Here is a 22,172-nt window from a genome sequence, read left to right on the forward strand (position 1 = left end):
AGGAGTGTGTTGGAGGTTGGGGGAGGGGTGGGGGTGGGGACCGTGTGAAGAATGATTTGTGTATGCAGACACAGACACACAGAGACACAGACACACACACACACACTATTTTAAATATAAACACACAGAAACACGTGTTTAGTACACAGACACACACACAGACACACACACACAGACACAGGCACACACACACACAGCAGTGGGGTGTGGGGCCATCTAGATATGGGCATGGAGTGGGGTGTGAGAAAAGAATTTGTGGACACACACACACACACACACACGCACACACACACACACACACACACACACACACACACACACACACACACACACACACAAACACACACTAACACACATTCTAATATCACTTCAAGTGGAAAGACGTTAAACTGAAGACAACACACACACACACACACACACACACACACACACACACACACACACTGCACTGGGGTGGGGTAGCCACGTACATAGGGCAAGGAGGAGGGTGTATGAAAAGAATGATGTGTGTACACATTTAGACAAAGTGCAGGGATCAGGGCACCATGTGGACACAAGAGAGAGGGCGGAAAGTGTAACTTGTGCACACACAGACATAGAGATGCAAACACACACACACACACACACCACACACACACACACACACACACACACACACGCACACACACACACACGCACACACACACACACACACACACACACACACACACACACACACACACACCGAAACACACACACACTGACACAGACACACACACAGACACACACACACACACCACGCACACACACACACAACACGCACACACACACACACACAACGCACACACACACACACAACACGCACACACACACACACACACAACGCACACACACACATGCACACATACACGAGTGCGCGCACTCAACCCGCCCACCCCCACCCCCACCCCCCACATACACATTGACACACACACACACACAAGTGCACATTCTCAACAAATCTCCCTTCACTCGGAGAACAAACATTTTGCATACAGTACAACCTTCTCTAATTGACTGCTAATTAATTGCTTATCTCTTTATCTCACACACACACACACACACACAAACTGCTTATCTCTTTATCTGACACACACACACACACACACAAACTGCTTATCTCTTTATCTGACACACACACACACACACACTCACACACACAAACTGCTTATCTCTTTATCTCACACACACACACACACACACACACACACACACACACTCACACACACACACATGTGCACACACACACACTCACACAAGCACACACACACACTGACAATGGCATGACACAAATGCACATTCTAAACAAATCTCCCTTCACTCGGAGAACAAACATTTAGCATTCAGCATAACCTTGTGTGTGTGTGCATGTGTGTGTGTGTGTGTGTGTGTGTGTGTGTGTGTGTGTGTGTGTGTGTGTGTGTGTATGATACAATTTATTAGCTGGATGTTTACTATTTGTATACATTGTTGTGCAATACCTATACTGTCTTAACGCACGCCGTGTATGTGTGTGGTTTGTTTAAGTCAACCATCAGCTGCTGTGAGTTCTTAACTGACTCGTTTTAATGTCTTTCACGGTGCGCATGTTCATTTTATGTTTGTGTCTACAACACGAGCCTGTGATTGCATACATTAATTTCCATGTGGAATAATGAAGTGTTTTAAATTTTGAATTTGAATTCTCAAACTGACTGCCTATTTCTATGTTACACACACACACACACACACATTTGAATGTTGTAATTAAAAAAACAAAACCAACAAACAAACTATGGAAATGGGAGAGGAGGGGGGTAGGAGTTGAAAGGGAGAAATCAGCTGCAATGTCCAAGAACACATACAATTCCTTCCATTCACTGAGAATACTCAAACTTTTATCATCCACAAAATGTATGTACTGGTCTGATCACAGGATCCTCAGATAATAACTCTCCTTGTATAGAGGAGGGGAGTTCCCTTTGCACACTTCCCTTTTGAATGATGCCTACACAAACCCAAACCGCCCGCGGAAACAAACACTTTACTATGAGCAGCTGTCACCACATACCAGCTTAGCGCGGGTTGGGAGTGAACGATTTATGTAATACTGTAAAGTTTCTGTTTCCAGAGTAATCGTGGGAGTTGTCGCCCACGAACGAACAAAGAAGAAGAAGAATCAGTGGTGTGGGCTGGTGATCAGGGTTGCAACATTTGGGATGCAGAGAAAAACTCTTAACAACCTATGAGGAGAACGAATCTCGGTCGATTATTTTTCAAAGGACCTTGCGGTTTGTTCGGAGGTTTCTTATTTTCAATGACCAGTTACAAACACACACACACACACACACACACACACACACGCACACACTCACTGGTATACATACATATACACACGTACACATGAACAGATACATTCCTTCCACCAAGTTACCATAAACACTCCTTATTCCCCTTCCTCCCTCTTCTTTCCTTTTCTTGTCACTGTCTAATATTACCCTTACTAAAATGATGCAAAATCAATGAAACACACACACACACATACACATACACATGCAAAATCAATGATTAACAACAACACACACACACACACTTTGAAACATACACACATACACACACATTGAAACACACATGTACTCTTTGAAACACACACACACACTGAAACACACACACGCACACTTTGAAAGACACACACACACACACACAGAAACACACACACACACACACACTTTGAATGACACACACACACACATACACACTGAAACACACACACACAATTTGAAAGACACACACACATACACACTGAAACACACACACACACTTTGAAAGACACACACACACACATACACACTGAAACACACACACACACACACTTTGAAAGACACACACACACACATACACACTGAAACACACACACACACACACTTTGAAAGACACACACACACACATACACACTGAAACACACACACACACTTTGAAAGACACACACACACACATACACACTGAAACACACACACACACTTTGAAAGACACACACACACACACATACACACTGAAACACACACACACACTTTGAAAGACACACACACACACATACACACTGAAACACACACACACACTTTGAAAGACACACACACACACACATACACACTGAAACACACACACACACTTTGAAAGACACACACACACACATACACACTGAAACACACACACACACTTTGAAAGACACACACACACACATACACACTGAAACACACACACACACTTTGAAAGACACACACACACACATACACACTGAAACACACACACACACTTTGAAAGACACACACACACACATACACACTGAAACACACACACACACTTTGAAAGACACACACACACACACATACACACTGAAACACACACACACACTTTGAAAGACACACACACACACATACACACTGAAACACACACACACACTTTGAAAGACACACACACACACATACACACTGAAACACACACACACACACTTTGAAAGACACACACACACACACACATACACACTGAAACACACACACACACTTTGAAAGACACACACACACACACACATACACACTGAAACACACACACACACTTTGAAAGACACACACACACACACACATACACACTGAAACACACACACACACTTTGAAAGACACACACACACACACACATACACACTGAAACACACACACACACTTTGAAAGACACACACACACACATACACACTGAAACACACACACACACTTTGAAAGACACACACACACATACACACTGAAACACACACACACACTTTGAAAGACACACACACACACACATACACACTGAAACACACACACACACTTTGAAAGACACACACACACACATACACACTGAAACACACACACACACTTTGAAAGACACACACACACATACACACTGAAACACACACACACACTTTGAAAGACACACACACACACATACACACTGAAACACACACACACACTTTGAAAGACACACACATACACACTGAAACACACACACACACTTTGAAAGACACACACACACACATACACACTGAAACACACACACACACACTTTGAAAGACACACACACACACACATACACACTGAAACACACACACACACTTTGAAAGACACACACACACACATACACACTGAAACACACACACACACTTTGAAAGACACACACACACACATACACACTGAAACACACACACACACTTTGAAAGACACACACACACACACATACACACTGAAACACACACACACACTTTGAAAGACACACACACACACACACACACTGAAACACACACACGCACACTTTGAAAGACACACACACACACACACACACACACACAGAAACACACACACACACACACTTTGAAAGACACACACACACATACACACTGAAACACACACACACACTTTGAAAGACACACACACACACACACACTTTGAAAGACACACACACACACACACACACACTTTGAAAGACACACACACACACACACACACATTCACTGTCCCACTCACCGCCGGGCGATGGTTCCATGGCGATGGTTTGCCCCGGACAGACACACATACACACACACACACTCTTTGAAACACCAACACACACACACACACACACACACACAAACATTCACTGTCCCACTTACCAACAGGTGTTGGTTGCATGGCGATGTTTTGCCCCAGACAGACACACACACACACTCTTTGAAACACCGACACACACACACACACAAACCATTCACTGTCCCACTCACAACCGGGCGTTGGTTGCATGGCGATGGTTTGCCCTGGACACACACACACACACACACACACACACACACACACACTCTTTGAAACACCAACATACACAAACATACACACACACAAACATTCACTGTCCCACTCACCGCCAGGTGTTGGTTGCATGGCAATGGGTTGCCCCAGACAGACACACACACACACACTCTTTGAAACACCGACACACACACACACACACACACACACATACACAAACCATTCACTGTCCCACTCACAACCGGGCGTTGGTTGCATGGCGATGGTTTGCCCTGGACAGACACAGACACACACACACTCTTTGGAACACCAACACACACACACACACACACACATTCACTGTCCCACTCACCACCGGGCGTTGGTTGCATGGCGATGGGTTGCCCCGGGGCGCCAGTGGGCATGGGCTGGGCAGGCATGACGCCCATCTTCTCGTCCAGAGCCATGGCGGGATACCCGGCACTCATGATGACGTAACAGCTCTGCTTGTAACGCGAACAGGTGACTGGGGGTTACGATGAGATGATGGCAACAACCGGCTTTGCTAGCGCTACACCTCGCCTCGGTGGAGTCTTGTCTTGTTGGCAAGTGAAGGTTTCCTGAAACAAAATAATATATGATACAGATACTTATGTAGTACCTATCCTCGGCTGGAGACCAAGCTCTAAGCGCTTTACAAACTCTGGGTCATTTGCACAACAGCCTGCCTACCTGGGTAGAGCCAACTGATGGCTGCCATTGGGCACTCATCATTCGTTTACTGTATCTTTTAATCATATTTCAGGTACACACACATACACACTGAGACAGACATGTAACATTTTACGTGTATGACTGTTTTGTTTATTTACCCTGCTATGTACGTAGGCAGCTATACTCTGTTTTCAGGGGTATGCATGCTGGGTATGTAGTTGTTTTCATAACCCACTGAACGCTGACATGAATTACAGGATTGTTAACGTGCATATTTGATCTTCTGCGTGATATACACACGAAGCAAGTTCAGTCACAAATGTTGACCTGGGGGATCGGAAAGATCTCCATCATTTACCCACCAGGCGCCGTTACCGAGATATGAACCTGGGACCCTCAGATTGAAAGCCCAACACTTTAACCACTTGGCTACTGGAAGCACACCTGTCCGTATGAGGAAGGTGGCAGAATGGTTAAGACGCTGATCTGCCAATACAGCGTCTGTGAGGGTCTGGGTTTGAATCAATGTCTCGCCCTTTCTCTCAAGTAGTGGAGTGATGGCCTAGAGGTAACGCGTCCACCTAGAAAGCGAGAGAATCTGAGCGCGCTGGTTCGAATCACGGCTCAGCCGCCAATATTTTCTCCCCCTCCACTAGACCTTGAGTGGTGGTCTGGACGCTTAGTCATTCGGATGAGATGATAAACCGAGGTCCTGTGCGCAGCATGCACTTAGCGCATGTAAAAGAACCCATGGCAACAAAAGGGTTGTTCCTGGCAAAATTCTGGAGAAAAATCCACTTTGATTGGAAAAACAAATAAAACTGCACGCAGGAAAAAAAAATTTTTAAATGGTGGCGCTGCAGTGTAGTGACGCGCTCTCCCTGGGGAGAGCAGCCTGAATTTCACACAGAGAAATCTGTTGTGATAAAAAGAAATACAAATACAAATACAAGTTTGACAGGAAAATCAAATTAAGCTTCTAGTCATTCAGTTGAGACAATAAACTGAGGTCCCATGTGTAGCACGCACTTGGTATGCCACTGAAAAAGATCCCATGGCAACGAGTGTTGTCCTCTGACCAACTTATGTGGAAGAAATCCACTCTGATAGGAACACAAATATATGCATGCACTCAAGGCCTGACTGAGTGCATTGCATTATGCTGCTGGTCAGGCATCTGCCTTGCAGATGTGGTGTGGTGTTTCTACGGATTTGTCCCAATGCAGCGACAACTTGAGAAACTGCAACTAGACTGAAACTAATCACTCAAGGTTAAGATTAAAGACCCCACAGCCTGCAGGCATTTATTCATATCCACTGACAGATCGTGCCTTCACATGCATGAGTTATCAACACAATACTCCTATACAATCAACAACGGTAATTAAAAAAATGAATTAAAAAAAGGGGTTAACTCACTCCGGACGGCTAGTTCTCTCCCTTGCCCACTTGTTAGGGTTAGGAAAAAAAATCACAAAAAATACAGAACATAAAGTAACTGAATGAAACTCACTGTATTTGACCCACTGACCCCTCTCCTCACATTGTGTGAACGCCCACCCCCCTCCCTCTTCACTGCTCTCAGAAGCTGAATCACTATCAGTACCTACTTGCTGGTAGCTTTCTTCACTACAGAGACTTTATTCACCGTCTTCATCATCCTCGTCGATGTCAAAACCTTCAGTTTGAAGCATTTCAATCACTTGAGCAGTGGTAAAAGCCGCTGTCGTGATCCAGTTTGCTCCAAAAATTTCCACCTGCCATTTTCAATATGTATGCTGATTAGCTTGTCGTGTGGGGTCCTGAACTCGCTGTGGAGTGTGCTGTTATGGAATCTCATGAAGGAACTTTCCATTTAACCCTTGACACGTTTGCAATGCCCAGTGTAGCGGTGATTTTTATGCTACCCTGTGAGGAAAACATGGAAAGATTTTTAACTGTCGAAACCGCTATAGCGTTTGTCGTCCGGAACGCTACCTTATGTCAGGAACACTATCGTCCAGAGTGAGTTCAAGTTCCCACAGCCTTTTACGGCCATCGAGGCAGTGAATTCATACCCACTGTGTCAAGGGCTCGGCATAGGAAGGTGGGGCCGAATCCTATCCTTCCATCATTTCAACATTCCCCAACCAAAGTCAGTTCCCATTCACACCTGGGTGGAGTGAGGAACATCAAAGTAAAGTGCCTATCCCAAGGACGCAACACCAAGTTGAAACAGCGCCCCAAACTCCAAGTCAAACCCCCATCACTGGTCAGCATGGATCAGGAGTCTACTGTCTGCAAGGACCCTACCCATTTTGTTGAGCAACCCCCCCCCCCCCCCCCCCCCGACCCCCCCACCCCCTCCATACCCGTTTTGTTGCGCAACCCCCTCCACCCCCTTAAAAAAAAAAAGATTAAAAAGATGTGATGTAAAAAAGAAAAGAAGAAAAAAAAGAGAGAGTAAAACTGCAATCTTTTCAAATGCAAATTATAGTGTTATTTTCTTATCATACCAATATTTATTCCAGTGAGAAAGAGCTCCAATAAAATGCTTCTCACACATTTTAATGTGCATCACCTTCCTGTATCATAAAGTGGAACGAAAGCGAATAAGCATTGGTTCTGGCTGTGTGCTGTACACCCACGCAGAGCAAACAGCAAAGTGAATAGAATACAAAAGGCACGTCCACAGTGCAAGTTTAACAGTAAAAAGAAAAAGAATAGAAACAGACTACAATTTAATGTCTTTACTCCCACACGCACTGGTTGTTGTCACAAGGAATATTGGAGGGGAGGTGGAAGTTGGGGGGGGGGGGGGTTGTATGTGTGTAAAGAAATGCAAAATTGATGAGAATGTGTAGCACTTGATTTAGAGGACCCTCGAGAAGTAGTGTGGGACCCCCGGAAATTTGGGTTAAAGATTCTCTCGGACATCCAAGATTTTCAACCAAGCAGAATCCCTAAACATTGAACAGCACTGGGCTCTCTCTCAGAAAAACAAAAACAAAATCCTTACTCTCTCTCTCTCTCTAATTAGCCAGTGCATGTACGCCCTGGTCAAGAATGTTTGCACACCAAGAGTCACTATTGACGTATTCAAATAATGGCATCAAAACTGTTCACTTAATAGTTTAGGCCCTGGTATTGTGCCAATGATCGGAAGCAGCATACAGAGATTTTTTAATTAGTTAATATCAATAAACACGTCATTTGGGGCAATGAAAGTAGCCTACCAAATAACAGCGTATTTGGCCTCGCTTGTGCATCTCGCGTATGCACGCAAAATAAATCTGTCAGTATCACTCGATTCCTGAATTCATTATCGACTACTCGTAAGTCGCAAAATGATTTTCTTTTTCATACTTAACAATCGAAACAATGCACAGAAAACTACAAATAATACAGTGACTGTCTACTGTAATTAATCGAACGGTTTTTCTTGTTTATTTTTAGGATCCTACATTTACGCCGAAGACGAGATATGCAAACACGACCGTAAATAATCAACATATCATTTTGAAAGCATTTCGAAACTAACAGCACCACATATATGAATAAAGTGCACGTGTACTGCTTCAAAAACTGATCAATAACTTACTGTCTTTCCAGGAGCAGAGATAGCCGCTGTACAAAGCTGTTATTCGCAGTCAGGACTTCCTGATATTTGGAAAGGCAATGGGTGCGGTCATTACAGCATTCGGCATGGGATTATAACTCTCCGCACCTTTATTCGTGTGCACATTGTGTTGTCTCCCTTTACAACTCCACGATGGATTTGAAAAAGAAAAAAACGAGAGGGAGGAGGCGGGGGGAAGGGGGGTGGGGGCTGGGGGAGCAATTTTCAATGATCGTAGATGTTCTCTCTCTTTTTCTTCTCCTTCTTTTCTAACTGTACCTAGCTTGGCCCAGAAAGAGAACTAATAGTGAGAGAGAGACAGGTAGACATACATTTGCGTGCGTGTCTGCCTTTCTACCCAGCCTGCTTTCTTGTTTATCTTTCTGCGTGTTTTCATTCTTTAACGTCTTTTCACAACGAGTGATATTAGACGAGGATAGGGAAAAATCGAGGGATGGGAAAGAAATTACTGTATACGTATGCGAGTGTGTGTCATCAAGTTCAGTGTGTGTGTCAGTGTGTGTGTGTGTGTGTGTGTGTGTGTGTGTGTGTGTGTGAGTGTGCGCGGGCATGCATGCATGCATGCGCGTGCATGACTATGTGTTATAGTGAGTGATACATGCTTTATGTTGTTGCTTTTTACTTCATTCTTCTTCTCTTTTTTTTCACCAGACAAAATAGATATCACTGATTTTCATATTGGAAGCAAAATTTCCATGTTTGGCTCAACTATGTGTATGAAACCGAAAGGTTTTTTGGGTTTTTTTTAATGATAACAACAACAGCTGTGATTTTTGTTGCTGGATGTGCTCTTTGTGTTGATCTGTATGCATCTGTGCATGCTTTTGGTGTACCCGGTACCCTGGTGTTTATTTTTGACAATGGTAAATGTGATGTGCTTTGTTTTGCTGTGATTTGCACCTATGTGATTTACTGTGATGGCGCTGTTTCGATTTACATTTTAAAAATTTGTTATGTCACTTATTCATACTTATGTATATTTTAGCCAATGTCATGTGTAACTGTGTTGACTTTGTACATATTTTACGACACTTAGTCTTAAATTTGTGTATTTTATTGTAAAGCGTGGTGAGCCCCATCCGAGATATGGGGGTACTGCGCTATATAAGCCTACATTTAATTATCATTATTATTATTAACATAAAAAGTTAAGAAATATAAAACAACAAATCCTACTCGCAGGACCTGTGAAGTACCAATCAGTTTGACAACGTATGTCGCCCGCACTGACTGGCTGATTATAAAATACATGTGTGGATATTTCGCTAAAAACATTTTAGAGAACCCGTTTTTGCACATTCCGTAAAAGGAATCACCCAGAATCCGCGCGGATCTAAAAATAACTCCATGCACGTTTTTTTTGTTGGTCACAGAAACGAAAGTAGAAACCACCCGTGAAATTTACCTCCCCTGACGTCCTTCTGCTGCGCTTTTCAGACGATCAACATGGCGTGCAGATGTATGTGGCTCCGAGCTACTACGGTTGCCAAGCGTGGCCGTTTTCCCAGAAGATGGGTAGAAGCGGGTCGTGCTCACTACGTCACAAGCAGGACAGAACTGTTGGAAATTTACAACCAGAGAAAACAAGCAGCTGCAGGTAAGAAGTTTGATGTGATGGATAATGTTCGACGGGCATATTCAGTCAGTGATCATGCTCATCACGCATGCACAGTATGTGTTTATGTGGTGGTGGTGGTGGAGGGAGGTGGGAGTGGGTGGAGGGGAGGGCTGTAAAGCTCTTCAGCCTTTCTTGATTTCCCCGGCAATGTTGCTCAGTGGTCACACTGTTCGTGCGTGATATACCTGTAGTGTTCTGACCAGGGAACAGGGTGTGGGGTTGACCTCTGTAGGTGATCGTCTTTGGAGATCCAAAATGTTGTGTAATTTTGCCAAAAACAAAGGTGGAACCACCAAGGAAAAAAAGAACCACAAACAAACAACAAGAACAATTACAACAACAGCAAAAAATCCCAGACCTAAACAAAACAAACCACAAAAAATGCCACCACAAAAAACAAAAAACCCCAAAAAACAAACAAAAAAACAAACAAAAAAAAAAAAAAAAAAAAAAGAAAGAAAGAAAGAAAAAAGAAAGGAAACATCCCCAAAACAACATCAACGACAACAAATCAAGTAAAGAAAACAAACAAACTTTAAAAAAAAGAACACACACAGTGTAGACACACGAGCAATTGAGAGCATAATGCATGCACACACACAAGCACGTGTGCACACTCACACACACACACACACACTAACTTGTACATACACACATATAGAGTGAATGTTGGTCTGTCTCTCTGTCTGCCCTGCTTTCTCTTTCTTTCTGGACACACACACACACACTCATGCTCAGTTGTATGCACACACATAGAGAATGACTTGTTCTGGATGTTGATCTATCTCTCTGTCTCCCCCACTTTCTCAATCTGTCTCTCTCTGTCTCTGTCTCTATCTGTCTCTCTGTCTGTCTCTCTCTGTCTCTCTTTCTCTCACTCTCTCACAGTCTCTTTCTCTCACTCTCTTTCTCTCTCATTCCCAAACTCACCACACATATTGAAAACAAATGTATGCAAGTCATGCATGCATTCGCACAGTGTGCCTTTTAATGTTTGTCTTCCCCCCTCTCTCTCACTCTGTCCCTAGCTGTCTCACACACGCAAATACACACATACACACATCTGTTCACACGCTAATTCAAGTAATTGTACACTAACACACGTGTGCATGTACACACACACACACACACACACACACACACACACACACACACACACACACACACACACACACACACATACTCAGAGTGTGTGACTTATTTATTACGGACATTGATTTGTTTTAAACATTGAAAGCTGTAAAATGTAATGGAAAAAGATAACACTGCAACAGCTGTAAATTTATGGTGGTGACAACATATGCAGGGCTCCCAGCTGTTGTTTAGTTTATTTATTTGTTTATTCATTTGTTTATTTATTTATTTATATTATTTTATTTATTTATTTTTTTGCCCATTTGCTCAGCTTTTCATCATGGATGGTTTAGGAAAATGGGGGAAACTGAGGTGTGAAAACCATTTTCGCAGTAAATTTTATTTCCGTGGACATGTGCGTGGGTGCATGCGTGAGTGCGTGCGGGGGTTCATTTGTGGGGGATGTGTGTGTGTGTGTGTGTATGTGCATGCGTGTGTGCATGAGTGTGAGTGTGTGTGTGCGTGAGTGTGTGTGTGTGTGTGTGTGTACGCGTGTTGGTTTTACTTTTAAGTACACATGTGTCTCTGTGTTTTCATAATTTGTCATGTACTCCATTGATTGACCATGGTTTCCCCAGTTTTAAAGCAAAGAAACCACATTTCAACATTAACCTTCAACAGGAACATTATAGCGTTGAAATTACTGCCCCTGCTTGTAAAAAAAGCAATTAACAGAAACGTTTATAAATAGCTTTACAGTTGAGATATACAATAACACTACAGTTGTTTTTTTCGGGTGGGGGGTACGTTTTGTTTTCCAGAAGCTTTACCAGTCGGAGACATGCAACCAGAGGCCATCTTCGCCAACAATGAAATGTCCTTGTCCGACACACAGGTCATGGGGTTTGACTACGACTACACGCTAGCTACTTATACGCCAGCCTTGCATGAACTCATCTTCGACCTTGGGAAAACCAATCTGGTCACAAAGGTCAAGGTGCGTGCTGTACATACTGCTCCTCCAACGGGTTTCAGAAAAAAAACACCAAAGATGTCTGTAATAAAGGAGAGGGGACATACAGGCACACACACTTAAAGTCTTTGCATGCGCGTGCTCAAACAGACAGGCAGGCAGACAGACAGCCAGACAGGCAGGCAGACACACACACACACACACACACACACACACACACACACACACACATTTATATTTACATTGTTGTATGTTAATACTTGTTGATATGCATATATACATATTCTCCCTCCCATGACACCTCATTCAATACACACCACAATCTCTTTAGACTTTTTCTTATAATAATATACCTTTCCTCTGATACATAACATGAACACTTTTTTACACTAATATTCACATGCACTCCCTTTCCTTTATACACTACTTTACTCCTTTCCGTCTAAAAACACTTATAGTGAATAGTCGTTAAACTGAAGATAACACACACACACACACACAAACTCACTCTCTCTTCTCTCTGTATCTTTCTGTGTGTCTGTGCTTTTTGTGAGAATTGTGCTTTGAAATAGACTAGGGAATGTGTTCAGATTTGTTATCTTGAAGCTGAAGGGGCTGAATTTCACTTCACCTTTCACCCAACAACAGCTGGATTGATGTTTTTGGTGATTTTTTTTTTTTTTTTTTTTTTTTTGTTGTTGTTGTTGCTTCTTCCAAAGTCACCTTGACCTTCATTGTCGGCTTTCATCATTTGTCTGTTTTCATTTGGGTGCTGCGTATGTTTGTGTGAAGTGATACCTGACTCTGCTGTTGTAGAGGCATTCACTTGTGTGTGTGTGTGTGTGTGTGTGTGTGTGTGTGTGTGTGGTTTTTTTTTACATTTTTATCGCTGAGTATTCTCTTAACACCGTGCTTGTGTGTGTGTGTGTGTGTGTGTTTATGTGTGTTTATAATGTTTGTGAAAAAGTGTGAGCTTTTGTGATTGTGTTTGCATGAGTGTTTGCGTGTGCATGTTGGCTTTGTTTTGTTTTCATTCTAGTGTTTTTTTACATTTTTATCCCTGAATATTCTCTTAACACCATGCTTGTGAGAGAGATAGAGAGAGAGAGAGTGTGTGTGTGTGTGTGTGTGTGTGTTTATAATGTGTGCGAAAAAGTGTGAGCTGTTGTGATTGCGTTTGCGTGAGTGTTTGCGTGTGCATGTTGGCTTTGTTTTGTTTTCATTCTAGTGTTTTTTTACATTTTTATCCCTGAATATTCTCTTAACACCATGCTTGTGAGAGAGATAGAGAGAGAGAGAGAGAGAGTGTGTGTGTGTGTGTGTTTATAATGTGTGCGAAAAAGTGTGAGCTGTTGTGATTGCGTTTGCCTGAGTGTTTGCGTGTGCATGTTGGCTTTGTTTTGTTTTCATTCTAGTGTTTGTGACTTCTCTACAGTTCATTACTGCTGTGATTTAACTCTAGAATTCTTTGTGCGTGTACGGTATTAAAGCATCAAATTTCACTGAAGATCTGGCTTTATGCATGTGCTGTATCTGTCAGATATCTTGGACGTCAAGTACAACGGGTTGTTTTCTGTAATTGTTTATATACTTTCTCTCTCTCTCTCTCTCTCTCTCTCTCTCTCTCTCTCTCTCTCTGTCTCTCTCTCTGTCTCTCTCTGTCTCTCTGTCTGTCTCTGTCTGTCTCTCTCTCTCTCTCTCTCTCTCTCTCTCTCTCTCTCTCTATATATATATATATATATATATATATAACAATAGAAAGAAAGGTAAACAACAAAACACTTTCTTTGAAGCCTGACCGGTTTCGACCACTGGTCTTCATCAAGGGCGTTTACTGTCACACACCACCATCACCACCACCAACAAAACAACAACAACAAAAAACAAATAGGTTAACAAAGCTCATAAAAAAAAGTTGCACCCAGAGCATGCAACATGAAATGATGAATAGTGAATAGGGGGGGGGGGGGGGGAGAAAGAAGGAGAGAGGGGGAGAGACAGATGGCAGACAATGAGAGAGAGAGAGAGAGGAGATGGAGAGTGAGGGAAAGACAAGTAGAGAGAGATATATATATGTATGTATATTTATACAGGATTGACAGAAAGTTAAGGACCAGGGGTGTTTTCATAAAATGTTGAATAATCCATAAATGATTTAAATTATGCAGTCTACATATGGTCTACTACAGGCCTCTCACTGAACACACTGACGGCTGTTTCAGGTAGACATGCATCATGAACAGCTTGAAAACTCTGACCCTAAAAAAATCAGTATTTCAGCCAAAAGATGTACAGTTATTCAGTGGAGCTGCACGTATAAGAAAGCACCTCTGGTTCGTCTTCTTCTTCACCGTTCTTTCTCTGTCTCTGGACCTTGCATTTGGAATGAACTTCCTCTTTCGCTTCGTCAAGTCTCCACACTCAGCTCTTTCAAGTGTGGCCTTAAAACCCACCTCTTTCCCAAAATAGCCTCCCTTCCCTGCCTCTTCCTTGTCTTCAGTTTCTCCAGTTTTAGAGTTATGCATGCTTGTGAATGACTGGTGCGAAAGCACTTTGATTTGTCTCTGCACAAGATTCAGCACTATATAAGCACCATTATTGTTATTATTATTATCGTTTGTTGGCTGCAACTCCCACGTTCACTCATACATACACGAGTGGGCTTTTACATGTATGACCATTTTTACCCCGCCATGTAGGCAGCCATTTTCCGTTTTCAGGGGTGTGCATGCTGGGTATGTTTTTGTTTCCATAACCCACAGGATCTTTAACATGCGTATTTGATCTTCAGCTTGCGTATACACATGAAGGGGGTTCAGGCGAAAGCAGGTCTGCACATATGTTGATCTGAGAGATTGGAAAAAGAATCTCCACCCTCTACCCACCAGGCGCCGTTACCGAGATTTGAACCCTGGACCCTCAGGATTGAAAGTCAAATGCTTTAACCACTTGGCTGTTGTGCCCGTCACTTCTGGGTATGAGGTGTGCTCATGACACTGGCTGCACGCACACACCACTGTTTGATGGAGATTCAGAGCATGTTTTCACCATGGCCCCCAAGAAGAAGAAGAAAACTGTGAAGGTTCCCAAGTGGTTTTTAAGTTTTTGTGAACCCAGTGTTAGATGTGTCAAAACTAACTGTGGATTCTGGTTTCTTCACTTTTTTTGTGAACTGTGTGTTTAATGTATCAAAAACTGACTGTGCGTCTGGTTTCCTAACTTTTTGTGAACCTGTCGTTTGATATATATCAAAAACTGACTATGCGTCTGGTTTCTTAACTTTTTGTGAACCTGTTGTTTGATATATCAAAAACTGACTGTGGGTCTGGTTTCTTAACTTTTTGTGAACTGCGTGTTTAATGTATCAGAACTCACTGTGGATCTGGTTTCTTAACTTTTTGTGAAGCCCGTGTTGAATGTTTCAAAACTCATCTTGGATCTGTTTCTGAAGTTTTTGTGAATCCTGCGTTTAATGTGTCAAAAACTCACTGTAGATCTGTTCCTTTACTGTTTGTGAATCCTGTGTTTAATGTATCAAAACTCACCTTGGATCTGGTCCTTAAGTTTTTGTGAATCTCATGTTTAATGTATCAAAACTCACCTTGGATCTGGTCCTTAAGTTTTTGTGAATCCCATGTTTAATGTTTCAAAACTCACCTTGGATCTGGTCCTTAAGTTTTTGTGAATCTCATGTTTAATATATCAAAACTCACCTTGGATCTGGTCCTTAAGTTTTTGTGAATCACGTGTTTAATGTTTCAAAACTCACCTTGGATCTGGTCCTGAAGTTTTTGTGAACCCTATGTTTCAAAACTCACCTTGGATCTGGGCATGAGTCAATCTAAGCAGTGCTACGTTTTCTTAGAGTTAAGAATGTTCCTACGTATGTGACTGGCGCAATAGCCGAGTGGTTAAAGCGTTGGACTTTCAGTCTGAGGGTTCCGGGTTCGAATCACGGTGACGGCACCTGGTGGGTAAAGGGTGGAGATTTTTATGATCTCCCAGGTCAGTACATGTGCAGACCTGCTAGTACCTGAACCCCCTTCGTGTGTATACGCAAGCAGAAGATCAAATACACACGTTAAACATCCAGCAATCCATGTCAGCATTCAATAGTGGGTTATGGAAACAAGAACATACCCAGCATACACCCCCCCTCCGAAAACAGAGTATGGCTGCCTACATGGTGGGGTAAAAACGGTCATACACATAAAAGCCCACTCGTGTACATACGAGTGAATGGGAGTTGCAGCCAACGAACACAGAAAAAGAAGAATTTCCTACGTATATGGAATTGTTTACCGTGGAGTTAGGATCATTCTTTACTATAACTTGTATGCGTAAACTTAGCGCTGCTATGTTCATTCATGCAACCCACCCTTGGTGTTGTACATGTGTGCAGTATCCATCAGACATTCTGGACTTCAAGTACGACCGGTCTTTCGCCGTGAGAGGGCTGCACTTTGACACGCAGAAGGGGCTTCTGATGAAGATTGACTCCTTCCACAACATTCAGCTGGGAACCGTGTACAGGTGTGTATGCGTGGATGTGTGTGTGTGTGTGTGAGGGGTAGGGATGGGGAGAGGGTGGGGGACGGGGAGGAGGGGTGTCGAATCAAACAAGGCGCGACTAAAACAGGTCGCTGCTGAACACCACCGAAGTGACTCGGCAGCATTGCAGGGTCTCCTCTGGTGTGTGGCCTCCTGGCGACTTGATATTGATAGTTCCCTGTGGACTTGATGCATTGATTGTTGCAGACCAAAACTGGGTGTATTTGTGTATGGGGGACCCAGAATGAGTGATGTTAGAGTAATGCCACTGAAACGGAGCAGATGATATTCGAATATTATATGGTTGCTAGAAATATGTTCTCCACATATGCATCTGACGTTTGTCTGTGTTTTTTTTTGTAAATGTGACAAGTTTTGTATGGTTTGACAGTCCTGATATGGTCCTGTGTGGTAGGCTGGACTATAAGCAACAAGTGTATAAGGAATAACAAGAAGAATAAAACTGATGGCAGAGGTCTGAAGCCGCTGGAGGACGAGGAGGTGAAGAGGCTGTATGGGGGTACCCACATTTCTCTGGACTACATGAACACCTTCTATGGAAAGGTGATCACCGTCTTTCTCTGCTGTCTGTCGTGGATGCCCGTCTGTTTGTGAATGTGTGTGTTTGTGCCTGCCTCTGTGTGCGTATGTGTTTGAGGGTAGCTGCTATGGGCATATGTGTATGAAAATGTACGTATGCATTTGTGTGTGTGTGTGTGTGTGTGTGTTTAGTTTTTTTTGTTTTTTTAGTCACATTTTGATGTGCGTGCATTACATTGATGTAATGTGTTATGTAACAAAAGTATTTTGTAAAGATTTCTGGACAGTGTGTTATATAAGTATCCATTATTATCATCATCTATTTTTTGTCATTTATTCTCACATGTCTTACTGATTGTAAAGCATCCTTCCCCAGTTCCACACCTTTTCCCCTTTTCTTATTGCTTTCACGTTACATGTCTTTCTCTGTCTCTCTCTCCTCTGTCTCTCTCCATCTCTCCCTCTTTTCTCTCTCTCTCTCTCCACTCTCTCTCTCTCTGCTCTCTCTCTCCACTCTCTCTCTCCGCTCTCTCTCTCTCCTCTCCTCTACCTTTCTCTCTCTCTCTCCACTCTCTCTCTCCTCTCCTCTACCTTTCTCTCTGCTCTCTCTCTCCACTCTCTCTCTCCGCTCTCTCTCTCTCTCTCCCCTCTACCTTTCTCTCTCTCTCTCTCCACTCTCTCTCTTTTCTCTCCTTACTGTCTCCCTCTCCTCTCTCTCTCTCTCTCTCCCTCTCTCTCCACTGTCTCTCTCTCTTCTCCTCTACCTTTCTTTCTCTCTCCACCCTCTCTCTTTTCTCTCCTTACTGTCTCTCTCTCCTCTCCCTCTCTCCACTCTCTCTTTCTCTCTCCACTCTCTCTCTCTCTCTCTCCCCTCTACCTTTCTCTCTCTCTCTCTCTCTCTGTCTGTCCACTCCATCTCTCTCCAATCCCTTTCTCTTCTCTCTCTGCCTCCTCCTCCTCTCTCTGTCTCTCTCTCTCCACTCTTTCCTCTCTCTGTCTCTCTCTCTCTCTCCACTCTTTCCTCTCTCTGTCTCTCTCTCTCCACTGTCTCCTCTACCTCTCTCCTCTCTCTCTCTCCCTCTCTCTCCACTTTCTCTCCCCTCTCTCTCCCACACTTCCCACCTGACTGACCCTCCACCTTCCCCCCCATTACCTGTCCCTCTGTCCATATCCCCACCCCCCAGATCCTTATCTGCCCCCATTTTCTTCAAATTTCTTATTGTTATTTCTTCTTCTTCTTTTTCTTCTTCTGCGTTCGTGGGCTGCAACTCCCACGTTCGCTCGCATGTGCCCGAGTGGGCTTTTACGTGCATGACCATTTTTAACCCCGCCATGTAGGCAGCCATACTCCGGTTTTGGGGGTGTGCATGCTGGGTATGTTCTTGTTTCCATAACCCACTGAACGCTGACATGGATTACAGGATCTTTAACGTGCGTATTTGATCTTCTGCTTGGATATACACACGAAGGGGGTTCAGGCACTAGCAGGTCTGCACATATGTTGACCTGGGAGCTCGTAGAAATCTCCACCCTTTACCCACCAGGCGCCGTCACCATGATTCGAACCCGGGACCCTCAGATTGAAAGTCCAACCTTTAACCACTCGGCTATTGCACCCGTCTTTATTGTTATTTCAAATCTTATCATTGTTATCATCATTATCTGCCCCAGTTTGAATTTCGTATTGTTGTGTGCTAAATTTTAACATTATTATTTCATCTACGTTTTGATCGTTTTGTTTATCTGTTTTGTTTGTGTGCAACAATTTCACTGAATTATTGAAGTGTAGCTTTCATATTAGGTGTGTGTATTCAAACTTTATTGCATACTGTGTCACTCGCTCTCATTTTGTGAACATTATGAGTGATGCTGTTTTCCACATTGTTGATTCGTTATTTCATGTATTGATCTCATTCAGGGGCCGATGCATCAGATGATCGATCTGTTCGCTATTCCAGAGATCTCCCTCATATCTCAAATTACAGAGGTAGGTGTGTGTTGTGCTTTTGTGTGATGTTCAGACATGATTTTGTCTGTTTTTGATTCAGTTTAACTCTTTCAGCGCCATAGGCGACTTTAGACCGCCATAGGCTATGCTGGACAGGACACGTTGTCTGCATGACAGACGGCAGGATCCTGAAGATGCTTTTGTATGGCCAGCTGAAGGCAGGTCACCGCAACCTTGGAAGACCCTGCAAGCGCTTCAAGGACACCTTGAAGACAAACCTCAAAGCCTCTGACATAGGCATCGCTTCCTGGGAAACTGATGTCCTTGACCGCTCTCGCTGGAGGATGCTGTGATCTAGTGGCATAAAGATGTTTGAAAACAAGAGAACGCTGGTCATTAAGGAGAAGGGTGAGCGAAGGAAGCAGGGCTCAACTTCTGGAGATGTTTTCCCTTGCAACACCTGTGGAAAGTGCTGCACATCCAGAATCGGCCTCTTCTCCCATATGAGGACACACATCGACAGATAAGCCTGCCTGCCTACTCATCCGTCAATCTGACGGGAGACTCCATCATCAGGCGACTTTTGTTGACATCAAGGGGCCGTGTCGATAAGACCACTTTTCACATTGTAACAAAGCTCGACAGCTGCAGCCAGTTTCCCCCGCCAATAAAACAATGACTGACCTTTGCCCCCTGACCCAGTTTGAAGTGAACAAGTCCATTGTGCTGTTTTGACATGAACCGAAGCCCTGTGACTAAGAGTGAGGCATCGCTTCTAAAATATCTGGCACTGGGGAGTGTTTTTCGCACGGACACTTGGTGGTGAAGGAGTTAATGTTGTGTTTTACTTATGGACATTTTGAGACTCGAAAGAAATTATCATGTTTTTGTGTGTATGTGTGTGTGTTTGCATACATGTTGGACATGAGCAAATGGTGTTTGTGTTTTACAGTCAGCCATAAAACTGATTGTAGTGAAAGCGTACAGTGTGAATACTTTGATATATATGTCAGTGTGGTCACATGACTTTCAAAGAAAAGGATAAGCTTTATAATCTTTTGATTTAACTTGATCGAATCATCACTGAAAATAATGCATGAATTATTTGTACTTGTATTTGTATTTGTATTTCTTTTTATGACAACAGATTTCTCTGTGTGAAATTCGGGCTGCTCTCCCCAGGGAGAGCGTGTCGCTATACTTCAGCACCACCCATTTTTTTGTATATTTTCCTGCATGCAGTTTTATTTGTTATTCCTATCGAAGTGGATTTTTCTACAGAATTTTGCCAGGAACAACCCTTTTGTTGCCATGGGTTCTTCTACGTGCACTAAGTGCATGCTGCACACGGGACCTCGGTTTATCATCTCATCCGAATGACTAGCGTCCAGACCACCACCCAAGGTCTAGTGGAGGGGGAGAAAGTATCGGCAGCTCAGCCATGATTCGAACCAGCGCGCTCAGATTCTCTCGCTTCCTAGGCGGACACGTTACCTCTAGGCCATCACTCCACTTTTTGATTATTATTATATCCAGACAAGTAGAACCATGTATTTTTCTTTAACCCCTTGACTGCTCAGTAGCTGAAATCGGAGTTTTCTTCTTCTTCTTCTGCGTTCGTAGGCTGCTACTCCTACGTTCACTCGTATATATGCGAGTGGGCTTTTACAAAAGTGTGTGAGCATTTTTAACCCGCTATGTAGGCAGCCACACTCTGCTTTCAGGGGTGTGCATGCTGGGTATGTTCTTGTTTCCATAACCCACCGATCGCTGACATGGATTACAGGATCTTTAATGTGCGTATTTGATCTTCTGCTTGCGTGTACACACGAAGGAGGTTCAGGCTCTGGCAGGTCTGGACATATGTTGACCTGGGAGATCAGAAAAATCTCCACCCTTTACCCACCAGGCGCCGTAACCGTGTTTCGAACCCGGGACCCTCAGATTGAATGTCCAACACTTTGACCATTCGGCTATTGCGCCCGTCTGGCTTGAGTTTAAAAAGTTCAGTCACTACTTGTCAGCGTTAGGTGGGTAATGGAAACAAGAACACACTCAGCATGCACACCCTCGAAAATGGAGAAACGCTGCCTACGTGGCAGGCCAAATAAACAAATCAGTCATACATGAAAAATGTTACATGTCTGAGTGTGTATGTGTACGTGTGTGACTTAAACCTGACTGAATGACACAGGAAACGAATGATGAGCGCCCAATGGCGGCCGTCAGTCGGCTCAACCCAGATAGGCAGCCTGTTGCGAAACTGACCCCGTGTTTGTAAAGCGCTTAGAGCTTGGTCTCCGACTGAGGATAGACGCGATATAAGTGTCCGTGTTCAACCATACTTTTGT

General features: G+C 43.4%; 2 protein-coding genes across 3 annotated transcripts in view; one reads left to right on the forward strand and one right to left on the reverse strand.

The window, feature by feature from the left end:
- Positions 1-9,175, reverse strand: part of LOC143275460 (phospholipid scramblase 1-like) — a 31,209-nt gene extending 22,034 nt beyond the window's left edge. For both annotated transcript variants that reach the window (XM_076579602.1, XM_076579601.1), the window contains exons 1-2: positions 9,079-9,175; positions 5,158-5,404 (exon numbers count right to left, since the gene is read on the reverse strand). In XM_076579602.1, coding sequence (XP_076435717.1) covers positions 5,158-5,272 — 115 coding nt within the window. In that variant the 5' untranslated portion in view covers positions 5,273-5,404; positions 9,079-9,175. The remainder of the gene's footprint in view (positions 1-5,157; positions 5,405-9,078) is intronic.
- Positions 9,176-10,589: 1,414 nt separating this feature from the next.
- LOC143275452 (5'-nucleotidase domain-containing protein 2-like) overlaps positions 10,590-22,172 on the forward strand; it is a 31,564-nt gene continuing 19,981 nt past the window's right edge. The window contains exons 1-5 of the mRNA XM_076579588.1: positions 10,590-10,714; positions 12,631-12,806; positions 17,185-17,315; positions 17,807-17,897; positions 19,792-19,860. Coding sequence (XP_076435703.1) covers positions 12,651-12,806; positions 17,185-17,315; positions 17,807-17,897; positions 19,792-19,860 — 447 coding nt within the window. The 5' untranslated portion in view covers positions 10,590-10,714; positions 12,631-12,650. The remainder of the gene's footprint in view (positions 10,715-12,630; positions 12,807-17,184; positions 17,316-17,806; positions 17,898-19,791; positions 19,861-22,172) is intronic.

This window comes from Babylonia areolata, chromosome 30 (assembly GCF_041734735.1).
Source record: "Babylonia areolata isolate BAREFJ2019XMU chromosome 30, ASM4173473v1, whole genome shotgun sequence".
NCBI lineage: Eukaryota > Metazoa > Mollusca > Gastropoda > Neogastropoda > Buccinidae > Babylonia > Babylonia areolata.